Source organism: Monodelphis domestica, chromosome 2, assembly GCF_027887165.1.
Source record: "Monodelphis domestica isolate mMonDom1 chromosome 2, mMonDom1.pri, whole genome shotgun sequence".
NCBI classification, from domain to species: Eukaryota; Metazoa; Chordata; class Mammalia; order Didelphimorphia; family Didelphidae; genus Monodelphis; species Monodelphis domestica.
Window position 1 is genome coordinate 197,839,698 of NC_077228.1, and position 24,556 is coordinate 197,864,253.

Below are 24,556 nucleotides of genomic sequence, written 5' to 3' on the forward strand. Positions count from 1 at the left end.
CTTATTTATCCTATATTATAGCTTGTTTGTACATAGTTGCTTGTTTACACGTTGTCGATTCAGTGAGGTCCTTGAGGACAGAGTCTGTCTATTAATCTTTGTATTCCCAGTGCTTAGCACATGGTAGAGGCTCATTAAATGTTTATTGTCTGAAAAGTACACTGTGTATTCTCCATAATAGAGATAACAAATAATTTTTGATTAACTCTATAATAAAACCCAAATTAGGGGGTTATTCCAAAGTTACAAAATAAATAACTAATTATATTCTTCATGTTAGATGGCTCTGGTTGATCTATTTCTGATGCCTCTCTCTGTCCTCCCTTTCATAGGCTTCATCTTCATGGGGGATGTCATCCATCGGATGCTCACAGCCACCCAGTATGTGGCACCTCTGATGGCCAACTTCAACCCCGGATACTCCCCAAACTCCACAGTCACATACTTTGACAATGGTGAGACATGCAAACTCCCCACTCCCCCCACACCACCTCCCCACATGCTCCTCCTAGATTTCCCCCCAAAACTGGAAAGAATTTCAGGGTGGAGAGCACTGTGGGAGCCATCCCTATTCCCTACTCCTTTTGAAGCCATCTTATCCATTCCCCTGCCTCTATTCACACAAGCACAGAGTATTCTCTGTCCCCAGAATATCTCCTGGGAGTCTTTCCAAGGAGAATCACAGTTTTCTTTCTTTTCATGCCAGTGGGTGAGACTAGGTCTGAAAAAAAATTATGGCAGGATGTGCTGGTAAATAACAACCAATTTTATGTTTGAATTTTTAAAAAACCCTTTAAAAAAACCCAAACTTTTTGTAAAATGCCTTTTTGTTAAACCCTTACCTTCTGTCCTAGTATCACTTCTAAGTGATATCTAAGTAGTAATTCTAACTAGTATCAAGGGCTGGGCAATTGGGGTTAAGTGACTTGCCCTGGATCACAAAATTTAATATCTTAGACCAGATTTGAAGTCAGATCTTCCTGACCCCAGACCTGGTGAACTTTTAGGGTTCCCTCTGGCTCAAAAATCTATAATCCTCAGCAGGATCCCTTTCTCAGCCTCCCCACCCCCATGTTTCCTTCCCTTTTCAGCTGGGATGTCTGCTCCTCTCCCTCAGGGACAGTCTTTGTGGTCCAATGGGACCATGTCTACCTCCAGGGCCATGAGAGTACAGGGAGCTTCACCTTCCAAGCAGCTTTGCATATCGATGGCAGAATCGTCTTTGGTTACAAGGAGGTAAGTAAAGGCAGGGCAGGGCTGCCCAATCTGAGAAGAAATATGGTGTAATGGAAAGAGCATTGCTGGGCAGCTGGATGGCTCACTGGATAAAGCACCAGGCCTGGGGTCTGGAGGTCCTGGGTTCAAATCTAACCTCAGATTCTCCCTAGCTTGGTGATCCTGGGCAAAGTCACTTAAAATCCCATTTGCCTAGCTCTTGCCCTTCTGTTTTAGAGTTGTTACTAAGAAAGTAATAGTTTAAAAAAAATCCTATCCTCTTCAGTCAAGGGAAAATTCTCTCACATAATCAGGGTGGACAAGTGGAAATCTAGGTGAAAAAAGAGGAAAGGGCAGAAAGACTGGTTGATTCTTGAACCTAACTCTCATTTCAGGTGGTCAAAGCAGGAAAGAATAAACACGCAGGCACAGCTGCAGACAGAAATATATTTTACTCAGCAGGGAAATAAAAGAGAAAGAGGAAAAGGGAGAAGGGGAAATTAGAGGGAGAGTAAATTAAGAGGTTAGTTTTGAGCAAAATAAACTCGGATGTACAGAAATATTTATAGCAGCTCTTTTTGTCAGTGGCAAAGAGTTGGAAACTAGGGAGATACCCATCAGTTGGGGAATGACTAGACCAATTATGGTACATAAATGTAATGGAATGCGATTGTGCTGTAGGGAGTTATGTAAAGAATAGTTTCAGAGAATCCTGGGAGCTGATGCAGAGTGAAGCGAGCAGAACCCGGAGAAAAAATTGTCCAAAGACAACAGTGGTATCAAAACAACTTTGCCAAAGGCTCAGGAATTCTAATTGGAATAATGACCAATTATGGTTCCAGAGAATTAAGAATGAAGCATACTTCCTGACACAGAGGTGAAGGATGCAGAGTGCTGAATGAGACTTCAATGCAGAATTTGATCTGCTTGACTACAAATACTTGTAACAGAAGTGCTTTTTTTGGTGTATGTATATGTGTGTGTGTTTTCTTTCTCATTTGGAAAAGGATAGAAGGTGAATTCTTGCTAATTGACAATCAATATTTTAAATTTTACTATATTTTTAATTGTTTTAATATTTTTCCATGTTTATATGATACATTTTTTTCCCTGCCCCCCATACTGGACAGCCAACAAGCAATTCCATTAGGTTGTACAAATGTTATCTATCACTTGATACCCATTTCCATGTTATTCATTTTTGCAGTAGAGCAATCTTTTGAAACCAAAACCCCAAATCATGTACCCATATAAACCAGTGATAAGTCATGTATTTCTTCTGCATTTCTGATTTCTGTTCCCACAGTTCTTCCTCTGAATGTGGATAGCATTCTTTCTCATAAGTTCCTCTGGATTGTCCTGGATCATCGCATTGCTGTTACTATGAAGTCCATTACATTTGGTTGTGCCACAGTGTATCAGTCTCTGTGTACAATGTTCTCCTGGTTCTGCTCCTCTCGCTCTGCATCACTTCCTGGAGGTTGTTCCAGCTCACATGGAATTCCTCCAGTTCATTATTCCTTTGAGCATAATAGTATTCCATCACCAACATAGACCACAATTTGTTCAGCCATTCCCCAATCGATGGACATCCCCTCATTTTCCAATTTCACTATATTTTTTAAAAATCCTATCTTTTCATAAAAATAGTTTTTATCATTGTTGCCCTGATTCCTAACTGTGTCATTGACACATTGTCTCATGAGAAATGAAATCCTGGAAATTTCTCATTGAGTGATTGTGCTCTGAGCCCAGGCATTCTGAGGAATATATTATTATTAATATATTATATTATATAATTATATGTTATATCTATTATATCCTCTTCCTACTTTAAAAAATGAAGTTCCTGCAAATTATACTGAATACAGGCTCTAGTTCCATGACATGACATGAAATGATATCCATCTAAAAACTACATATTATAGATTAAATGGGGCACCTAGGTGGCACAGTAGATAGAATATTGAGGCTGGAGATAGGAAGACTCATCTCCACAAGTGCAAGACTACCCTCAGATACTAACTGTGTGACCTTGGGCAAGTCATTTAACCCTGTTTGCCTTGGTTCCTCATTTATCAAATGAACTGGAGAAGGAAATGGCAAACTACTCCAGTATCTTTGCCAAGAGAACCCCAAATGGAATCACAGTTAGACATGACTGAAAATGTCTCAAGAACAAAAATAGACCAAACAGAGAGATTATAGAGGCAAGCACATAATACATACTATCATATGTAAGAGCTACATACCATAGACCAAACATAGGTTAGATGCAGGTCCATCTATATATATTATGTATCTAGGATTGATATGGGAGTTGCAAACAAGATCCCACTTCCAGCAAGTATGGATAGCAGAGAGAATCTCATACAGAGTGTGTGATATTCCAGTTCTGCTATAGGCAATTAACTGCTATTTATGCTCAAAGTGAAAGCCGATCTCCCTCCTAGAAAAGAAAGTAAAAGTTGATCCTGGGGAACATAAAATAAGGTGACAGATTTGATCTTCTAAGTATCATTGAGACCTGGTGGGATGAGATCCATTTCTGGAATATGACTCTGGAATAATATTCATTATTTAGAACACAACAAAATAAAAACAATCTAGGGAAAAGGAGTAGGTTGAATAATATTGCACAGCACCCCCTCTAGGCTACTTTCCCAATATGTACTTGCAGCTTGGGTACCCAGGTTCTAAGAGTGCCTTGTGGGTGTTTGCTTCTAAAAGTATAGCCCAGGAGCCCCCACAGGTATACTTCCCATGAACAAATCAGCCTGTAGATATAATTGACTCTTAAATAAGGCATTTACCAAAATAGCATAGTAAAAAAATAGTAACATAATGTTCCCCTCCCTAATTTACCTAGGATTCACTCTCCCACAACTATATATGTCAACTATTTTAGTGGGCACAAACTTACAGCATAATGATAGTAAGTATACATGTAGGGAACACAAGTTATCAAGGTAACTCATAACTCTGGAATCTTTTTTTTTGCATAAAGTTCTTATGCAGTCATCTGGGATTCTAGGGTCTAATTCTTTTCATAGTTCAATTCTTGGTGGTCAGGGTGGACTCTCTTGAGTTCTCTTTTTTGTCTCTAGAGGTCCCATTCCTGAAGTTGCTTCTTTCCTTGAAGAACTGCTTTTCTGTATCTCTATCTACAATTGTCTCTGCTCCCTTAATTATGCGTTAGACTCTAAAAACCAGAAAGTCTGGTGTCTTTCCTCTAGATCCAGGTGTCAGTTTTTGTTGTTTTTATTGTTGTGTTATTTTTAATATCTGAAACATGTAACGATGGGACTCCATTGGTCATCCTACTCCACTTAAAAAGTAATTACCTTTACCTCTGACAAAGGTCTAATTACTCAAATTTATAAAGAACTAAATCAATTGTACAAAAAATCAAGCCATTCCCCAATTGATAAATGGACAAGGGACACAAGTAGGCAATTTTCAGATAAAAAAAATCAAAACTATCAATAAGCACATAAAAAGTGCTCTAAATCTCTCATAATTAGAGAAATGCAAATCAGAACAACTCTGAGGTACCACCTCACACTTAGCAGTTGGCTAACATGACAGCAAAGGAAAGTAATAAATGTCAGAGGGGATGTGGCAAAATCAGGACTCTAATATATTGCTGGTGGAGTTGTGAATTGATTCAACCATTGTGGAGAGCAATTTGGAATTATGCCCAAATGGCTTTAAAAGATTATCTGCCCTTTGAACCAGCCATAGCATTGTATCCCAAAGAGATAATAAGGAAAAGATCTGTACAAAAATATTTATAGCTGCACTCTTTGGGGTGGCAAAAAACTAGGTGCCCATCAGTTGGGGAAATGGCTGAACAAATTGTGATATCTGTTGGTGATGGAATACTATTGTGCTAAAAGGAATAATGAACTGGAGGAATTCCATTGGGACTGGAACAACCTCCAGGAAGTGATGGAGAGTGAGAGGAGCAGAACCAGGAGAACATTGTACACAGAGACTGATACACTGTGGCACAACCAAATGTAATGGACTTCTCTACTAGCAGCAATGCAATGAGCCAAGACAATCCAGAGGAACTTATGAGAAAGAACACTATCCACATTCAGAGGAAGAACTGTAGGAGCAGAAACACAGAAGAAAAATATTTGCTTGGTCACATGGTTTGTGGGGATATGATTGGAGACAGAGACTCTAAATGATCACCCTATTACAAACATTAATAATATGGGAAATAGGTCTTGATAGGTCTTTTACACATGTAAAACCCAGTGGAATTGCTTGTAGGTTACAGGAGGAGGGATTGGGAAGAGGGCAGGGAAAGAACATGAATCATGTAACTATGGGAAAATATTCAAAATTAATTAAATAAAGTTTTTTTAAAAAGTGAATTAAAAAAAAAAGTAATTACCTTTGTTAAGTAAGAACCATTCCTGATGGAGCCAGTAAGAACTTAGTGTGAAACAGGGCCTGTATAACTTTAAAAATTAAAGGTATTGTGTAACACATTTGTAACAAATTCATGTGTAAGGTGTGTAACAAATTCTTGAGAAATTTGTATAAAAAGAGGAAGCAATTTCAGAACCATACAGAGACTTCTAATAGTCTGAAAGCAGAGAGGAAGGAACAAGGTCATCTAGAGCTGAGCCAAGAGCTAGAAGCCCAGGGGCAATCAACAAAAAGAGAAAGAGAAGAACTATTTGTGCTTAGCTTCAGATATACTCCGCCTACACATTGCTCACCTTCCAGGCTGTTCTCCCAACACACCAGCTGCCTAATGCTATAAGATGACTCTACCTTGATTCAATGACTGATGAATCCTTAGCTGGAACATTCATGTTGCAAGAAGACCTAGTCATACTCTTCATGCTCTACTATTAGCTCACATTCAAGTCTGCCCCATCTCCTCAATGATTGCCTGCCTCTCTCTTTGCCTTACAAAAACTGGAAAAGATCAGTAAAGATTTTATAACAAATTCTTTTTATCCTTAAGCACAGTGAAGCCAGCCCATTTCTTTTGTCACATCATGGTTCTGATTATGTAACTACAGGAAATGAAAATGGCATTGAAAGAAAGAAAGATAAGAACAGTTTAGACTTCTCCCAAATGAAATATCCCTCCCTGCCAAACATTTCTCTGTATGTATTACTTCCATCTATTAGAATGTAAGTTCCTTGAAGGCAGGGAATATCTCTTTTGTAACCTCAGAATTTAGTAGAGTGCTTGGCTCATAATAAGTGCTTAATGAATGCTCTTCACTCATTTATTCATTCTACAAAGAAGAAGTTTGTGTTGGAGATGACACAATTTTGATAGCACCAAAGGATGAATTCTCATATTCTCATGGCATTTGGAAAAAGGGAAGTTACTTTCATTTTTTAACTTTTAAAATTTTTCTTCAATTACATTTAGAAACAATTTTTGACAATTGTTATATGACATTTCGTGATTTAGATTCTTCCCCCCACCAGATTACAAATAATCTTATATAGGTTATACCAGTGCTATCATGCAATTCATATTTCCATATTATTCATGTCCTGAAAGAAGACATATATTATACATATCAATGAAAAACTCATGAAGAAAATATAGTAGAAGATAATCTGCTTTGATCTGCAACCAGACTCCAACTTTTCCTTCCTTGGCCATGGAGAATATTTTCATCAGGAGTTTCTTAGGTTTGTCTTGGAACTTGCTTTGCTGATAATAGTTTTGTCATTCATAGCTGACCATTTTAAATATTTCTATTACTGTATACACTGTTGCCCTGGTTCTTCTCTCTTCACTTTGCATCAGTTCATATAAGTCTTTCCAGGTCTTTCTGAACTCATACTATTCATCATTTCTTATGGTAAAAGGCTATTTCATCTCCACACAACTGCCAGAGTGATATTTCTAAGGCACAGGGCTGATCATTTAATTCCCTACTTGATAAACTCTTAAATTTTTTTATTTAATTAATTAAGAATATTTTTCCATGGTTACATGATTCATGTTCTTTCCATTCCCTCCTTCCTTTCCCCTCCCGGAGCTATCGAGCAATTCCACTGGGTTTTACATGTATCATTGTTCAAAACCTATTTCTATATTATTCATATTTGCAATAGAGTGATTGTTTAGATTCTACATCCTCAATCATATCCCCATCGAACCATGTGATCAAATAAATGTTTTTCTTCTGTGTTTCTACTCCCGCTGTTCTTTCTTTGGATGTGGATAGCATTCTTTCTTATCCCTCAGAGCTGTCCTAGATCATTGCATTGCAGCTAGTAGAGAAGTCCATTACATTCTATTGTACCACAGTGTATCCCTCTCTGTACAATGTTCTCCTAGTTCTGCTCCTTTCACTCTCCATCACTTCCTAGAGGTCATTCCAGTTCCCATGGAATTCCTCCAGTTCATTATTCCTTTGAGCACAATAGTATTCCATCACCAACAGATACCACAATTTGTTCAGCCATTCTCCAATTGAAGGGCATCCCCTCATTTTCCAATTTTTTGCCACCAAAAATAGCAAAGCTATGAATATTTTTGTACATGTCTTTTTTTTCTCATTATCTCTTTGGGGTACAAACCCAGCAGTGGTATGACTGGTTGACAAACTCTTAATCCTCTACTTGATAAACTCTAGTGATACATAATCTACAATCAATTCCTCTGTTTGGCTTTTGAAACTTTCCCAACATATTTTTGACCTGCCTTTCCAAGAGAAGTATAATTGGAAAAAAGTACATAAAATTTAAACAAAAACTGACTCCCCTTCACATGCTCTGTGGGCCAGCCTTTTTGCTATTCCTAAAGCTCAGTTCCCAAATGATTCAATAAACTTCAGTGGCTCCCTGTTAATACTAGGATCAAGTTTTGTTTTTATATTTTTCTCATTCTTTTTAAATTTCTATTATTTTTGTGTATGAAAGTTGTATACTATACTACTTATTTAGGGCCTTCTGTCTTCTGCCACCCTGACTTTGAACAAGGTATCCCCTCAAGCCTGGAATTTCCTCCCTCTTCACCTTTACCTTTCAGAAGCCCTAGGTTTCCTCAAAGTTCATCTCAAATATCACCTCCTATTATGAGGCTTTTCCTGAACTCCTCTATCTGCTAGTGCCTCCCTACCAAATTACTTTGCATTGATTTTATATATTCTTATCCAGTACTGAGGAACCACAACTGAGGATACCACAAAGTCTGCAATTCTTTACCTATTCTATATCCAGACATTTGTTTCCTGGACTGAGTTCAGTAGTGGGGAAGCCTGATTCTAATTAGAGGGATTAGGTTTTCTATTCTAGAACTCATTTTTTTTCCATTAACAAACCCCAAACTTCTCATTTGGGGACAATGATAAGTATAGTAAAAGTTATAGCTGGAAAATCTAAGGGATTCCCCAAAGGTGGAAAGTAAAAGAAGCACTCAAAGAACAATATCAATCAAGTATAAAACAGGTAATTTATTCCTACACATTCAGTCACATTCAGTAACTTAACCTATAACCATGATAACAATAGTCTGCTAAGATAATATTTAAACCTCTTAGGACATAAAACGGTGTACAGAACTGCTAATTGGCCATTTTGCATTTCATTTAGGTTGGGCACTGTTCAACCACAGAACCAGACTCTTTCCTGCTGCTAATTTCTCTTATACAGGATATTAGGAAAGATGTTTATTAAAAGTTCTTTTTACCATCAAGGACAGTGAAGTCACCATATTTGTTTTCTCACTGCCACCTCAGGAATACCATACCTGTTGCCACCTTCAAGGTTTCTAGTGACCCTTTTGAATTCACAAGGTTAAGAGTCTTGGACATATTCATGGAATTTGCCTGAGGAAATCAAGAACAAATAATACAAAGACAAAGACAGTCAGAAGCCCTTGAATTAGAGTCACACAGGATGAGAAGGGTCAGAAAAAGCAGTGATCCGCATTGATGGATGGAAGATGCCAACATGGATGAGATCACAGATCTCCTGAAGCACCTACCTCATAGGGTTGTTATTAGGCACAAAGTAATTAGAATTTGGGTAGGGTTAGTATATGTAGTAAAGGACTTTGTAGGCAAAGTATTATATGAAAATGTCCCCTTTAATTATTATTATCATTCATATCAGCAATGAAGCAACCAAATTGAGGTATGGATAGGTAGGTGAAGGTGGGTAGGAAATAGAGGAGAAGATATACATAACTCCCAATTATCCATACTCATGAATTTAACAAAGGCTGGTAGAGTGGTTGGTCCAATAAAGAGGATGGTGAACAGATTTAAGAAAAAGAATTATGAAATGAGGGTTGAGAGAATGAGCCTTTACTACAGGGGTCTTGAAGGTCAAGTTGAGGAGTTTAGATTTGATCCATTGGGTACTAAGGGGTCATCTTAGGGGCTGAGCCTGAAACCTTCTCTTCATGGGTTGTAGGGCCAGAGAAAATCACCTAAGTGGAGTTGTGTGTATGGAGGGGAGACTAGCTCTTCAGAGGGTGAGGGATTCCTTCTGGAATGTAGAGGTCATGGTCATTCTGCCCTGTCACTGTCTCCCCCAAAATGATGTGCCCAACCAGACCAGGTCTCTTCAGGATCTTCTCCCCCTTTCAGATCCCAATGTCTGTCCTGGACATCAATTCTACCCAGCACCCTGTCAAAGCAGGCCTGTCTGATGCCTTCATGATTCTCAGTCCAGCCCCTGACATGCCAGGTGAGTCTTCAGGGCCCAAAGAAAAGTATAACCAGTATGGACTTGGCCTTGGTTTGGTCCCCTTAACTTCCAGGGTGGGTAGATAATCACTTGACTCAAGTGGTGAGGACTGGATGGGACTGGGGGCTACCCCGCCATGTTTCCTGGGTATAGGGATCCCCATGGTCACATCCAATGATTAGATTGTTTTCTGTTTCCCAAAGAAGATGATAGGATAATTTAACTACTGCATTCCCTCAGTGATCCATGGATAGCTCTTTCTTAGGCCACTTGAGTTCCTTACAGTCTTCAGTTTTCTGGATGAACATAAGTATTATACTAATATATAATGAGTATAATAATTTAATTTAAGTATAATAAATACCAACTTATTTTATTGTGTTAGAACATAGTATGTTAAGATAATATAAAATAGAGACTCCTGGTTCTGTGGATAGGGGAGGGTTTTAATGAGATACAGTGTGTGTAATCAATCTATATCAAATATTTACTAAGCATTTATTATGTGCCAGTTATGGAGCAGATAGGTAGCAAAGTGGATATAGTACCAAGTCTGGAGTCAGGAAGAACTGAATTCAAATTCAGCCTCAGATACTTACTAGCTCTGCGATCCTGGGCAAGTCACTTTACCCTGTTTGCCTCAGTTTCCTCATATGTTAAATGAGCTGGAGAAGTTTGAGAAGAAAACCCCAAAAGGGTCACAGAGAGTCAGACAACTGAAATAACTGAACAATACCATGATAGGCTCAGAGAATAAAGTGGAAAAGATACCTTGCCCTTAAGGAGTTTATATTCTAGAGGACCTAGGTGAATAGAGATAGGAGGTCCTGGGTTCAAATTTGGACTCAGACACTTCCTAGCTGTATGACCCTGGGCAAGTTACTTAACCTGCATTGCCTAATACTGTTCTGCTTTGGAACTGATACTCAGTATCGATTCTAGGACATAAGATAAAGGTTTAAAAATAAATAGAAGAGTTTATATTCTAGTGAGGAAAGAACAAGAGAGATACAATGTATTCAAGGAAAATAAAATATAAAATTTATACAAAACAAGTACAAAGTGATAAGAAGGCAATGATAACAGTTTGCAATATTGGAAAGAGCTTCTCGAGGAAAATGGCATTTGATTTGGTCCTTGAAGGGAGCATGGGATTTCTAGGGGCAGAAGTGAAGAGTGAGAACTTTCTAGCATGGGACAAACCTGTGCAAAGGCATGGAGGTGAGAGATAGGGAAATGGCAAGATAGTATTTTGTCTAACAGTGTGAGGACAAGGCATACGCAATCAGACTGGAAAGATAGGAAATAGGGGGAAGGCAACAGGACTTCACTGGAAGTTGGTTCCAGTTTTTCCACTATCCTGTGATCTTGGGGCTGGTCAATTCTTTTTTTTTTTTACAATGTAAGAGTAAAAATGAATTAATACTCCAAGTATTTACATTTATAGATTTTTAATAATAAAAAAGTGAGAGAGAAAGGGGCTAATTCAGCCAAGTAAGCAGAGCACAGAGCCAAAGCCCAAAAGCCTTGCTGCATGGGTTTCAGCAAAATGTATCTCCCAAACATCCCGATATAAAGTGAGCACATAACTTAAAAGGATGCTGGGTAAATGTAGTTCAGGTATGTCAAATTTGTTTGCACACAATTTTTTTTAAACCCTTAACTTCTTTCTTAGGATCCATGCCAAGTATTATTTTCAAGGTAGAAGAGTGGTAAGGGCTAGGCAATTGGAGTTAAGTGACTTGCCAGGGTCACCAAGCTAGGAAGAAATTTGAACCCAGGACTTTCCCCCTCCAGCTCTGCCTCTTTATCCATTGGGCTACCTGGCTTCCCTGGGCAGGTAAATTCAACAAGTATTGGATAAGCATCTACCATGTAGTAAATGCTGTGCTAGGTGGTGGGAGAACAAAGACAAAAACTAAAACAGCTTTTGCCCCCAAAGACTTACTATTTTTCTTATTTGTATACACAGATAAGTAGAGATAAACTATATCAAAACATGCACAAAGAGCAATCAGTTGATAAAAGTCCATTAAGCACCTACTGTGTGCCAGGCACATTTACAAAGAATGAAACAATCTCTAGTCTCCAGGAGTTTACCCTCTAAAGAGAGGAGAGAACAAGGTAGATCTAGGTCCTGATTAGGGTGAATAATGTATCCCATACTTATAAAGTATTATATACTTATTTAAACGTATTATGTATTTTCTAAAGAATTATATATTCATCAATAATAAAATTTATTATTTATATTTTCTATAATTTATATTTCACCTATTTATTTTATTAGGCATAAACATGATGTGTATATTTTATTCTAGTTAATATAGTTATAGTTAAAATTATATAATTTTATATTAAAATTATAATTATATAAAATATGGTCATTGGTTCCAGCCCAATGGAAATATATAGTGAAAATGTGAAAACCACTTTATGGAATTATCATATCTACTACTAATTGAAACCCAGCTATATATTTATAAATATCTGAAGCATAAATATATACTTATGTATATTACATTTATATACAAAGTAATTAAGCCCAAGGTAGTTTGGGAGGCAGTATGGATGGAGTCCTGGGCCTGGACTCAGGAAGACTCAACTTTCTGAGTTCAAATTCAGCCTCAGACACTTACCAGCTGTATGATCCTGGGCAAATCACTTACCCTCATTTGCCTCTGTTTTCTCATTGTAAAATGAGCTAGAGAAGGAAATGGCAAACCACTCTAGTATCTTTGCCACAAAAATTCCTAAAAGAGGTCACAAAGAATTAGACACAGCAGCAGCTAGGTGGCTCAGCAGATAGTGAGCTAGGCCTGGAGATAAGAGGTCCTGAGTTCAAATTTAGCCTCAGATACTTTTTAGCTGTGTGATCCTTGGCAAGTCACTTGACCCCCATTGCCTTGGAACCAATACACAGTATTGATTTTAAGACAGAAAGTAAGGGTTTGTTTGCTTTATTTAAAGTCAGATACAACTGAAGAATGAATAAACAATAAACAACAAGTTTTAGAGGAAGGATACTAGCAGTTGGGAAGATCAGGAAAGATTTAGATAAATAAATACAAAGTACATAATTTTTTTTTAAATAAACCTTACCTTCTGCCTTAGAATCTATACTATCTAAGCAATAGGTATTAAATGACTTACCCAGAGTCACACAGCTAGGAAGCGTCTGAGGCCAGATTTGAACCTCAGAACCTTCTATCTCTTGGCCTGACTCTCAATCCACTGAGCCACCCAGCTGCCTCCCCCCCCCCCCATAAATGTTTAAAGCATAAAATGGCACTAAGACTTTTGAGATACTCTGTACAATGTATGACAAGTCTAAAAAAAACCCAAAGATAACACCTTGTTGGCAAAGTCTGTACAATGGAAACGATGGTTTTCCCAGTAGCATTGTAAGGCTGTGAGAGTTGGACTATAAGGAAAGCTGAGCACTGCAGAATCAATACTTTTGAACTGGGGTGCTGGAAAAGACTTTTGATGATTCCCTGGACATCGAGGAGATCAAGTCAATCAATATTTATAGACATTAATTCAGACTTCACTGGAAGGTCAAATACTGAAGCTGAAGCTTAAATACTCTGGCCACGTGATGAGAAGACAGGACTCATAGGGAAAAGCCCAGAGGCTGGTAAAGGTTGAAGGAAAAAGGAGATGGCAGAAAGCAAAGGATGAGAGAGAGAGAGATAGTGTCATGGAATCAGCAAACATGAGCTTAGGCAAACTTTGAGAGATATGGAGGACAGAAGGGCATGGCATACTATGGTCCATGGAATCACCCAGAGTCGGTTGTGACTGAACGACCAAACAAGAACAACAATAAAATATAGTAATTATACCTATATATAAAACAATTGGTGGTTGGGGGCAAGAGGAGGACAATACCAGCTGGGAGGTCCCTGGACTTCATAGCCTTCACTTAAAAATAAAGCCAGTGGATTAGATGGTGCCCATCTTTGATACTTACCAGCTGCTGGATCATGAATGGGTAAGTCAGTCAACATTTCTGAGACTTTTCACATGTGTAAAATGGGGATAATCATATCTGCTTTTCCCATCATGTGAGGTTGTCATGAGGGAAATGCTTTGTAAATGTGAAAGTACAATAGAAATGTGAGGTATTAATAATGATTATTAATGTATTTGTATTAAGAAATGAGAGCTAGTATTAGTGATTTCTCAAAAAGGATCATAGGGTAACAATGTGCTGGACTTAAAGCCAGGAAGTCTTGAGTTCAAATCTCACCTCCAGGTTACTGACTGTGCCATCCACTCTCTAGGACTCAGATCTAAGTCAGGAATGGGTTGCAATTTGGACCTACTTAGGTGAAGGGAGTTCCTATATCAGGAATTTCCCCTACTGTGGAAATCATAAATTCTCTTTATGTTTGTGTAATGATTATTCTTTTAAATTTCTAATTATTATGAGAGGTCATATGTTATTATGGAAAGAGCACAGTATGGAGTCAGGAGAGACCTGGATTAAAAACTCACTTCTAGAACTTACTTGCTATACAATAATAGCTTATTGGCTGTACCAGCCATACTATGAACCAGTGTTGGCAAATATTTTCAAGTTTTCATGCCCAAACTGCAACTTCAAGCTGCCTGTGAGCTGTCCCCCCCCCCAATTACCCCAGAGAGTAGAGGGAGGAAGTGCTCACAGTTGGGCATTTGGACAGAGGGGTAGGGCATGCAAAAATGTCCTTGGGCACTGGAAAGAGGGGAAATAGAGCAGCTCCCCCTGTGCTAGCCCAGCACTCTTGCCAATACTTTGCCAATGCTGCAGATACTCCCACAATATTTGAAAGTATACTATGCTCTCATAATAATTATATTATATACTATACTTCTATAATATGATGAAAAGCTCTCATAATAATTAATTATATTACATACTATAATCCCATAGTATTATGAAAGGATACTACATTCTCACAAAAATTAATTATACTCTATGATATACTCCTATAATATTGTGAAAGTGTGTTATGGTCTCATAATAATCAATTATACTATATACTATATGCCCATAATATTATGAAAGATCTCATAATAATTAATAATGTAAATGGCCATCTGATCCTATAGGATATTCAGCTGTCATGGGTTGACTCCCCAGAGTCCCAGTGAAATGTGAAGGGTTAATAATAGATAGTGATCTAAGCCACAGACATAACAGAAGTTCCTGTGAGAAGCTAGTGTTTGTGGAAGACACTGATGGAATAATCAAAAGGAAAAATCAAGTTGAGCAAGTGGGACTCCAGGGAAAGAAGCTGAAATGTCAAATTGAATGGAACAGATAGGAGTAGAAAAGCAACATGAGTCAAGTCACCTGGAATAAGAATACTAAGAAAGTTAGACCAAAACTCAGGTGGATAATCAGGGGGAAAACAAAGACAAAAGTGAATGAATAGTGGACTGCCTTCTTCCCCAGATGTTGTTCTTAAAAGCAGGGACAGAGTTGCCTTAAAGCCACACTCTAGGACAAAATATGAGTTCAACTAATCTAGAACTGGTTTTCTTTAGCCATTACTTCTCTTTGCCATCTGATTGTCTCAGATAAGGGATTGCCATTAGCCATTTAGAAAACAATCAACAAATATTTATTTAGTAGCCACCAAGCAGATAGAGTGCCAAGCCTGGAGTCAGGAAGACTTATCTTCTTCGGTTCACATCTGTCATCAGACACTTACTAGTTTCGCAGCTCTGGGCCAATCACTTATCCCTTTTTACCTTAGTTTCTTCATCTATAAAATGAGCTGGAAAAAGAAATGGCAAATCACTCTAGTATCTTTACCAAGAAAACCCCAGATAAGGTCCCAAAGAGTCAGACATGACTGAAAAATGACTTAACAACCACTACAAGTGCCAATCACCATGCCAGACTCTGGAGATGGAAAGACAAAAGTGAAGCAGTCCCTTTCCTCATAGAGCTTACATTCTAATGGGAGTGTAGAGGGGAGACAACATGGTACATATATAGATACATACAAGAAGCATTCAAAGCAATGACCAGATAATCTGGGAAAAAGAGACAGCAGCAACTAGGGTGATCAGGAAAGGCATCCCACAAAAGAAGGCATTTGAGCTTAGTTTCTCAAAAGAAACCAGGGATTGCAGCAGGTGAGGTAAAGGAGGGAAGTATTCCAGGCATGGGAGACAGTCAGCACAAATAAACTGAAATGGGAGATGGAATGTCTTCTGTGAACACTCAAAGTAGACCAGTCACCATTGGTGAGATAAAGGGGTGTTATCTGGAGCAGGTGAAGACCTACCCTGATGGAACGGGTACATGAGAACAATTTGTTCCAAAGGCCATGAAAGGAGGTTGAAATAGTCACTATGGAGCACTTAGAGCTTGGTCAGACATCTAAGATGCCAAGGTCATCCACTGCATCCTGGGCCATCACCAGTTACCTTGAATTCTGTCTTGCCACTGGAGTTTGATAATTCTAGAAAAGAGAGTGAGGATGATGAATTTGTGCAACTTTACCTCATGTGCAAATCAAGACATCACCCCATAATGTTGTTACTCTTCTTTGAAACAAAGAATATACATGTAAGGAGACTAGAAAGATAAGTAGGAGTTAGGTTGTGAAGAACTGTAAGTGCAAAGCAAAAGTTTTTATCTGATCCCAGAGGCAATAGGAGCCACCCAGGTTTATTAAAGGGGGTAAGGGGGGCAGTAATATGGCTAGATCTATTTATGCTTTAAGAAAATCACTTTGGGGGTAGTTAGTAGCCCAACGTATAGAGTGCAAGACCTTGAGTTCAGAGAACCTGGGTTAAAATGTGATCTCAGACACTTCCTAGCTCTGTGCCCTTGGGCAAGTCACTTACCCCAGTTGCTTAGCTCTTCCCTTTGGTCTTAGAGTTGTTTCTAAAATAGACAGGAAGGAAAGGAGAGATATCACTTTGGCAGCTGTATGAAGGATGGATTTGACTTGATGAGGGAGACCAAATAGGCTCTTGTAATGGTACAGGGGAAAGGAGAGGACAGCGTGAACTACAATGGTGACTCAGTAAGTAGAGACAAGAAGAAGGATACAAGAGCTGTTGTAAAACTAGAAATGACCAGATTTGGCAACCAATTGAATATGTTGCATGGGTGGGATATAGAAAATGAGAATGACACCCAGATAGTCAACCTGGATGATCAGAAGGATGGTAGTGATCTCAACAGTAATAGGAAATTTGCATTTATGGCAGGTTTAGGGGAAAAGATAATAAATTTAATTCTGGACATGTTGAGTTTGGATATCCAAGTGTCAGCATCTAATGGGAAGTTGATGACATGGGATGAGCTCAGGAGAAATTCAGGAGCTGGATATATAGAGAGCTGGGAATCATCTACATAGAGTCAGTCATTGGACTCATGGGAGCTGATAGGGATCGCTAAGTGAGAAAGTATAAAGAGAAAAGAGAGCAGTATTATAAAATGCCACAGAGAAGTGTCCAGAAGAGTCAATAATATCAGATCCTTAAAAGAGACCTATTATATGTCTTCTTCCTAGTTATGACTCAATCTCAAGTGCTCATTCTTTCCTGTCCAAAGCCTGGCTCTCTCAACAATTTCTGGAGCCAGGACTCAAAAATGACTAAACAACACCAGAAATCATTGCGCAACACTATAAGTTGCAAAGAGAATGACAGTCTGTATGGGGAGAGGGAGATTCCTCACCAGGGAGTTTTCCGTAGCAATAAAATTATAGGTGCAGTTCTTATCCTCATTACCTAATCCATAAGGTTGTTGTGAGATACAAATGAGAAAATGTACAAAAAGTGAATATAGATATTCTCTAATCCTAATAATTTTTTAAAATTAACTTCAAAATTGTATTGGTTTTTTTAAAACAGTACAATCATTTCCTGATACACCTCATCTCCCTTTGAACCCTCTCTTGAAACAAAAAAAAAGTTGTAAAAAAAACATGGGCTGCAACAATCACATTTGGCGTGCAATAGTTGCATGTCAAGCAACACTCTACATTTTGGGTCTTCCTTCCTTCCTTTTCTCCCTCCCTCCCTTCCTTTCTTTCTCCTTTCCTTTCTTTTTTTCTTTCAAAAGCCCTTGCCCATAAGAGCAGGTGGATGGGGCTGGTAGAAAAGAGGGCAAATTGGGGAAGGTAGTGGCCAGAAACTAAAACAGGGGGAAATAGGATAATGGTGCAAAATTCTACAAGCCTCTCTGATAAATAAATGCCTCATTTCTTAAATATATGGAGAAATGAGTTGAATTTATAAAAATACAAGTGATTTCCCAATTGATAAATGGTCAAAGGGTACAGATAGGAAGTTCTTGGACAAAGTAATGAAAATCTCTTTATTCATGCAAAAAAAAGTTCTCTAAATCTATTAATTAGAGAAATGAAAGTTAAAATAACTCAGAAGTGCCACCCCACACCTACCAGATTGACTATTATGACAGAAAAGGAAAATGACAAAACATGAAGGGGATGTGGGAAAATTGAGGCACTAATGCACTGTTGGGGGAATTGTGAACTGATTTAACCATTCTGAAGAGCAATTTGGACCTATGCCCAAAAGACTATGAAATAGTACATACCTTTTGACTCAGTAATATCATTACTAAGTTTGTGCCCCCAAGAGATAAAAAAGAAAAAAGAAGAAGGTATTTACTATATGTTCAAAAATATTTAAAGCAGCTCTTTTTGTGGAGGCAAAGAATTAGAAAGTGAGGGGATACCCATCAATTGGGGAATGGCTGAATAAATTATAATATATGATTGTGACAGAATACCATTGTGCTATAAGAAATGACAAGCAGAAGGAGCTCAGAAAAACCTTATATGATTTGAAGTAGTGAAATGAACAGAAACAAGAGAACACTGTACATGGTGACCAAATGCTGTACAATGAATAACTGTGAATGACTTGGCTATTTTTTGTTTGTTTGTTTTAAATCCTTGCCTTCTAATTATTTATTTATTTGTTTGTTTTTTGAAAAACCCTTACCTTCCTTCTTGGAGTCGATACTGTGTATTGGCTCCAAGGCAGAAGAGTGGTAAGGGCAAGGCAATGGGGGTCAAGTGACTTGCCCAGGGTCACACAGCTAGGAAGTGGCTGAGGCCAGATGTTCAAACCTAGGTTCAACTAGGATCTCCAGTCTTTAGGTCTAGCTCTCTATCCACTGAGCTAGCCAGCTGGCCCCCATGACTTAGCTATTCTCAGCAATACAATGATCCAAAATAATCCCAAAGAACTTATGAAAAAAAAATGCCATTTACTTCCAAAGAAAGTATTGATTGATTCTGAATTCAGACCAAAGCAATTTTTTTTACTTTCTTAATTTTTTAAAATTAGTTTCCTTCCATGAAAAGGATTGATATGGAAAATATTTTACATGATTACACATGTAAAATCTATATGAGATAGTTTACCAGCTCAACAGAGACAGGGAGAAGGAGGGAGAGAATTCAAGTCTCAAAATTTTTTTAAATGTTGGAAACTGTTTTTACATGTGATTGGGGGGAAAATCAAATTTAAAAAATTTAAAGCCTTTACCTTCTGCCTTAGAATCAGCACTAAATATTGGTTCCAAGGTAAAAGAGTAGTCAGGGTGAGGCAATTAGGATTAGGTGACTTGCCCAGGGTCACACAGCTGGGGAGTGTCTGAAACCACATTTGAACCCAGGACCTCCTGCCTCCAGGCCTGGCTCTCTATCCATTGAGCCACCTAGCTGTCCTACCCCCATCTTTCTATTGTGGCATTGGCTACCATAGCCTTGCTGCCTGAAAGTCCATGTTCCTTACATTTCACTCCTTCCCTAGCATTATCTGGTATCTTTAAGAGAGTTAGGATGTTTAGGTTCTCTTCAAATGGCTCCAACCCCCACCAATGATGTTCTCTCAATGATAGGGGATCCCCTGCACCCCAGTTCTATCTAGACATTAATAGGCCACTTAACTTTTACAGGGAAATATTTACACTCAGAGGTAAAATCATAAGTGTGCAATCTTATTCCATAGGAAGGAAATCACCAAAGCCAGAAAGGAGCCAGGGAAAGGGAAAATGAATAAAAAAACAAACCCTAGAGATCCATAGAGAAGTAGGAACTAGAATACTAACCCCTAAGGTGGAGACATGGAGCCCCAGAAGCTAAGCCTGTGAATGACAGGGAAAGAGGGAAGCCAATTAACCAGCACAGCTGAAGGCTGTTCAAATGATTCTGGTGAAGGGTCTCTCTTCATTTCCACAGCTCCCTCAGGAGTTAGGAAGACCACTAAGAGACCCACTTAGTGGTTCAGTAAGAAGAAATATATCTCTGGACCTGGCATTCACATTTGACAGGGCAGAGTTTGAGTTGTTAGGAGAGATCAATCTGACATGCTTGCTTCTGAAATATTCTATACTTGTTTTCAAAATATCCTGTGGTTTTTTAAAACCTTTACCTTCTGTTTTAGAGTTGATACTATGTATTGGTTTCAAGGTAGAAGAGCTGTAAAGGCTATGTAATTGGGGTTAAATGACTTGCCCAAGGTCACATAGCTAAGAAGTGTCTGAGGTCAAATTTGAACCCAGGACTTCCTATCTCCAGGCCTGACTCTCTATCCACTGAGCCATCTAGCTGCCCCATGTTTGTCTTTGTGCTTTCCTCCAAAATATCATATGCTCACCTCTGATGCACAAACAGTAATGGATGAACCATCACTTTTTTAATGCATTTGCCATCATGATGTTTTCTCTTGTTTTCATTTTTACCTTTGTCTCCAAATATATTCCTTTTCCTTACTCTACTCAGTGAGCCATCCCTCCTAACAATGCATTTTCAAGGATTTGAAAAAGTAGTTCAACAAAACTAGCCATAATCAGGGCAGGTTCAGTGGCTAGACACCAGGCTCTGAGATGTCCAAAGGGATTTTCCTCACAACAACCCTATAATGTCAGTCTCACAACTCCCATTTTGCAGATTGAAAAGCAAGCTCAGAGATGTTAGATAACAACAAAACAAACAAAACTGAATATTGGGAAATTTTAATGTCCAAAGTTGATCTCAAAGAAGAGATACCTTCCTTAGCTTCTTTACAGAAGTAAGGGATTATGGGTATAGAACACTACATATTATGGCAGATTCTTTTGATATGTTGGTTAGTTTTTCCAAATTGATTTTTTCCCCATCTTTTTATTCTTTGTTATAAGGGATGGCTCCCTGGGAGGAGAAGAGAAAAGTGACACATTACAAAATATAGTAAATAAATGTAAAAATTTTAAAAATCAATAATATTATTTAAAACAATGTTATGAGTATATGAACGAATGGGAGAGAAAAGTATTTTTAAGCACCTATACTGTGCCAGACTATATATATATGGATATAAATATAAAAATAAGATCATCTCTGATATCCAAGAACTTACAGTCTAATAAGGGGAGACAACCAGGGATGGCACCTAGTTTTATTGTTTTCAGGTGTGTCCCACTCTTCGTGACCCTATTTGGAGTTTTCTTGGCAAAGAATACTTGGAGTGGTTTGCCATTTCCTTTTCCAACTCATTTGATCGATGAGGAAACTGAGGCAAACAGGGTTAAGTGATTTCTCCAGGGAATTGCTTAAAGTCGCATTTGAACTCAGGTAGATGAGTCTTCCTGATTCCAGGTCTAGCACTCTATCCACTGCACCACCACCTAGCTGCCCCAGTGCTAAGTGGGTTAATTAAATGACGTACATTTTCCAGAAGCACTGATGAAGTGGAAATGAGAACAGGACTTGTGGGCTACCTGGTGTAGAGTGGCTTCAATCAGGTACTGATGATGAGCTCTCACCCAGCGTGGCCCCAAGGTGGGAGGTAGGTGGTTGCCTCCCAATTCCATTTTAGTTTTCCTTCATTGTTTCTGGTACCTAGAAGGCTCTCCCTCTTCTCTGCCTCCCAGCTTCCCCTGGCTTCATTCAAGTCCCACCTTCTACCAGACGCCTTTCTTGACCTCCTTTACTACTAGTGCCTTCCCTCTGTTGAATATCTCCAATTGATGCTGTCTGTTTATAAGTAGTTGCTTGTATAGTCTCCCCCATTAGACTTCGAGCTCCTTTGGGGCAAGGACTCTCTTTTGGTTATTTGTTTTTGTATCCCCAGCACACTGTAGGCACTTAATAAATGCTTATTGATTGAATGACCATTTGGAAAGTAGGTTTGGTAGGAGTCAAAGCCTTGTGCTTTGAGAAAGAAGTTTCAGGATCTGATTCAAGTTATCCGAACAGTTAGGCTAAAATCCACAGTGCTGAAAAGCTGGTTTCTGGCACACTTATTGCACATGAAGCATCACCTGGAGCATCAGGATGCTTGTTTGCTTCACTGAATAGAGTTGCCTTTGAAAGGAACATTTTCTAGAGCCTGGTTAGTTGCCTGTTGACAATGAGTTGGATGGGTGCCATCAGGTAGATAGTGATGCTTGTAAAGCTAGCCGAGGATCAGTGAGTTAATATACTCTAGGAATAGCAGAGTGTATCTAACCTCACTGCAATGTATCTTCCAACCTCATTTTTTATTTTATCTTATTTTAAAAAATTTTAGATTTTATTTATTTTAAAATATTTTTCAATGCTTACATAATTTATTTTCTTTCCCTTCCCTCTTCCCTTCCCCCTCCCAGAGCAATTCCACTGGCCAACTTCATCTTTTAGTTGCAAATATATTTTCCAAAGATATTTGGAATTGGAGAGGGAAAAGCCCTCTCCTTGTCACTTGATTGGCAATTTTCCCCATAAATATATTATTCTTTAAAACTGCTTTAAAAAAAACCCCAAAAACCTTACTTTTGATCTTATAATTCATACTGTGTATTGGTACCAAGGCAGAAGACTGATAAGAACTAGGTAATGGTGGTTGTGACTTGTCCAAGATCACGTAGCTACGAAGTATCTGAGATCAGATTTGAACACAGGACCTCTAGTCTCTAAGCTTGACTTTCAATCCACTTAGTCACTTATTTACCTCCTTTAATATTGCTTTATTTAAAAGCAAGCAAACAAACAAACAAACAAAAACCCTTGGGGCAGCTGGGTGGCTTGGTGGATTGAGAGCCAGGCTGGAGACAGGAGGTCCTAGGCTCAAATTTGACTTCAGACAAGACACTTAATCCCCATTGCCTAGCCCTTAAGGCTCTTCTGCCTCAGAAACAAGACTTAGTATCAATTCTAAGCCAAAAGATAAGTTTTTATTTTAAATTTGTTTTAATATTATTTATTTTATTTTTATTTTTTTAAGCCCTTACCTTCTGTCTTGGAATCAATACTGTGTATTGGTTCCAAGGCAGAAGAGTAGTAAGGACTAGGCAATGGGGGTTAAGTGACTTGCCCAGGGTCACACAGCTGGGCCAGAGGTCTGAGGCCAAATTCGAACCCAGGATCTCCTATCTCTAGGCCTGGCTCTCAATCTACGGAGCTACACAGCTGCTCCCTTTATTTTATTTTTAATTTCTTTTAATTTAATTTTTAATTTATTTTCATTATTATTTTTAAAACCCTTACCTTCTGCCTTAGAACCAATACTAATATTAACTGTTATCGGTCCCTTTTCAACTTGCTCTAACGTAGAATATATTCCTAGGATCCGACTAGGACTCCCCTGATTCTGTTTAAGGTTCAGAAATTTTTTCTTCATTCTTGTTCCAGCAGTAACTTAAAACAAAACCAAAAAGCTCCACCCTTCTATCTGTCCTTTGTTTCTGAAATGATTCGTACTTCTTTCTGCCCTAGTGACATTTGAGAAGCATGAAAACTGCATCATCACTTTAGGCATCAAGCCTGTAGTCATTCACTCACTCATTCATTCAATCACTTACTCTAATTGGCCCACCCCAAACATGCCGTGGCTAATTGACCTTATGTATTTTCACTCTTCACTTCTCTTGACTTCCTTCAAAACGTAGCTAAAATCACATCTTCTGCAAGCAAGCCTTTCCCAAGCTTGTTCAGTGTCAGTGCCTTCCCTCTGAAATCATCACCCCAATTTATCCAGTCTGTATCCAATCTGTATCTTGTTGCATGTGGTAGCCTTCCTTCGATTGTACATTTCTTGAGAACAGGGACAGGTTTTGCTTTTCTTCATATCTACAACACGTAGCACAGTGTTCGGCACATAGTAGGTGTATAATAAATGACTTCAAAAATCTTGATAGTTGGGGACACATAGGTAGCTAAATGGATAGAGGACCAGGTCTAGAGACAGGATATTCTGGGTTCAAATCTAGCTTTAGACACTTCCTAGCTGGGTGACTCTGGGCAAGTCACTTGACTCCCATTGCCTAGCCCTTATTGCTCTTCTGCCTTAGAACTAATACATAGTATTGATTCTAAGGTGGAATTTAAGGCTTAAAAAAAAATCTTGACAGACAAAGATATTTTGGATCCATAGAGTACCAGGGTTGATATGGGCCTTAGAGGTCATCCAGTCCAAACTCACCATTTCATAGAATAGAAAAGATTTTTTAATAAATTAAAGTACATTTTATTATTATTTTATTTTAAAATAAATAAAATTATTATTTTTATAAGTATTTTATTTACAAATTTTAATATTGTATATAAATTTGTAAGATTTGTAAATATATAAATAAAATACAAAATATTTATTACAAAGAGGCTGTAGCATACCAGGCTTGTTAGCATCTGGGAAGTGT

General features: G+C 38.3%; 1 protein-coding gene across 1 annotated transcript in view; it reads left to right on the forward strand.

Moving 5' to 3' along the window:
• Nucleotides 1–24,556, forward strand: part of PLXDC1 (plexin domain containing 1) — a 106,773-nt gene that overhangs the window by 33,071 nt on the left and 49,146 nt on the right. Inside the window, exons 5-7 of the mRNA XM_056816796.1 lie at nucleotides 333–455; nucleotides 1,118–1,236; nucleotides 9,807–9,906. Coding sequence (XP_056672774.1) covers nucleotides 333–455; nucleotides 1,118–1,236; nucleotides 9,807–9,906 — 342 coding nt within the window. The remainder of the gene's footprint in view (nucleotides 1–332; nucleotides 456–1,117; nucleotides 1,237–9,806; nucleotides 9,907–24,556) is intronic.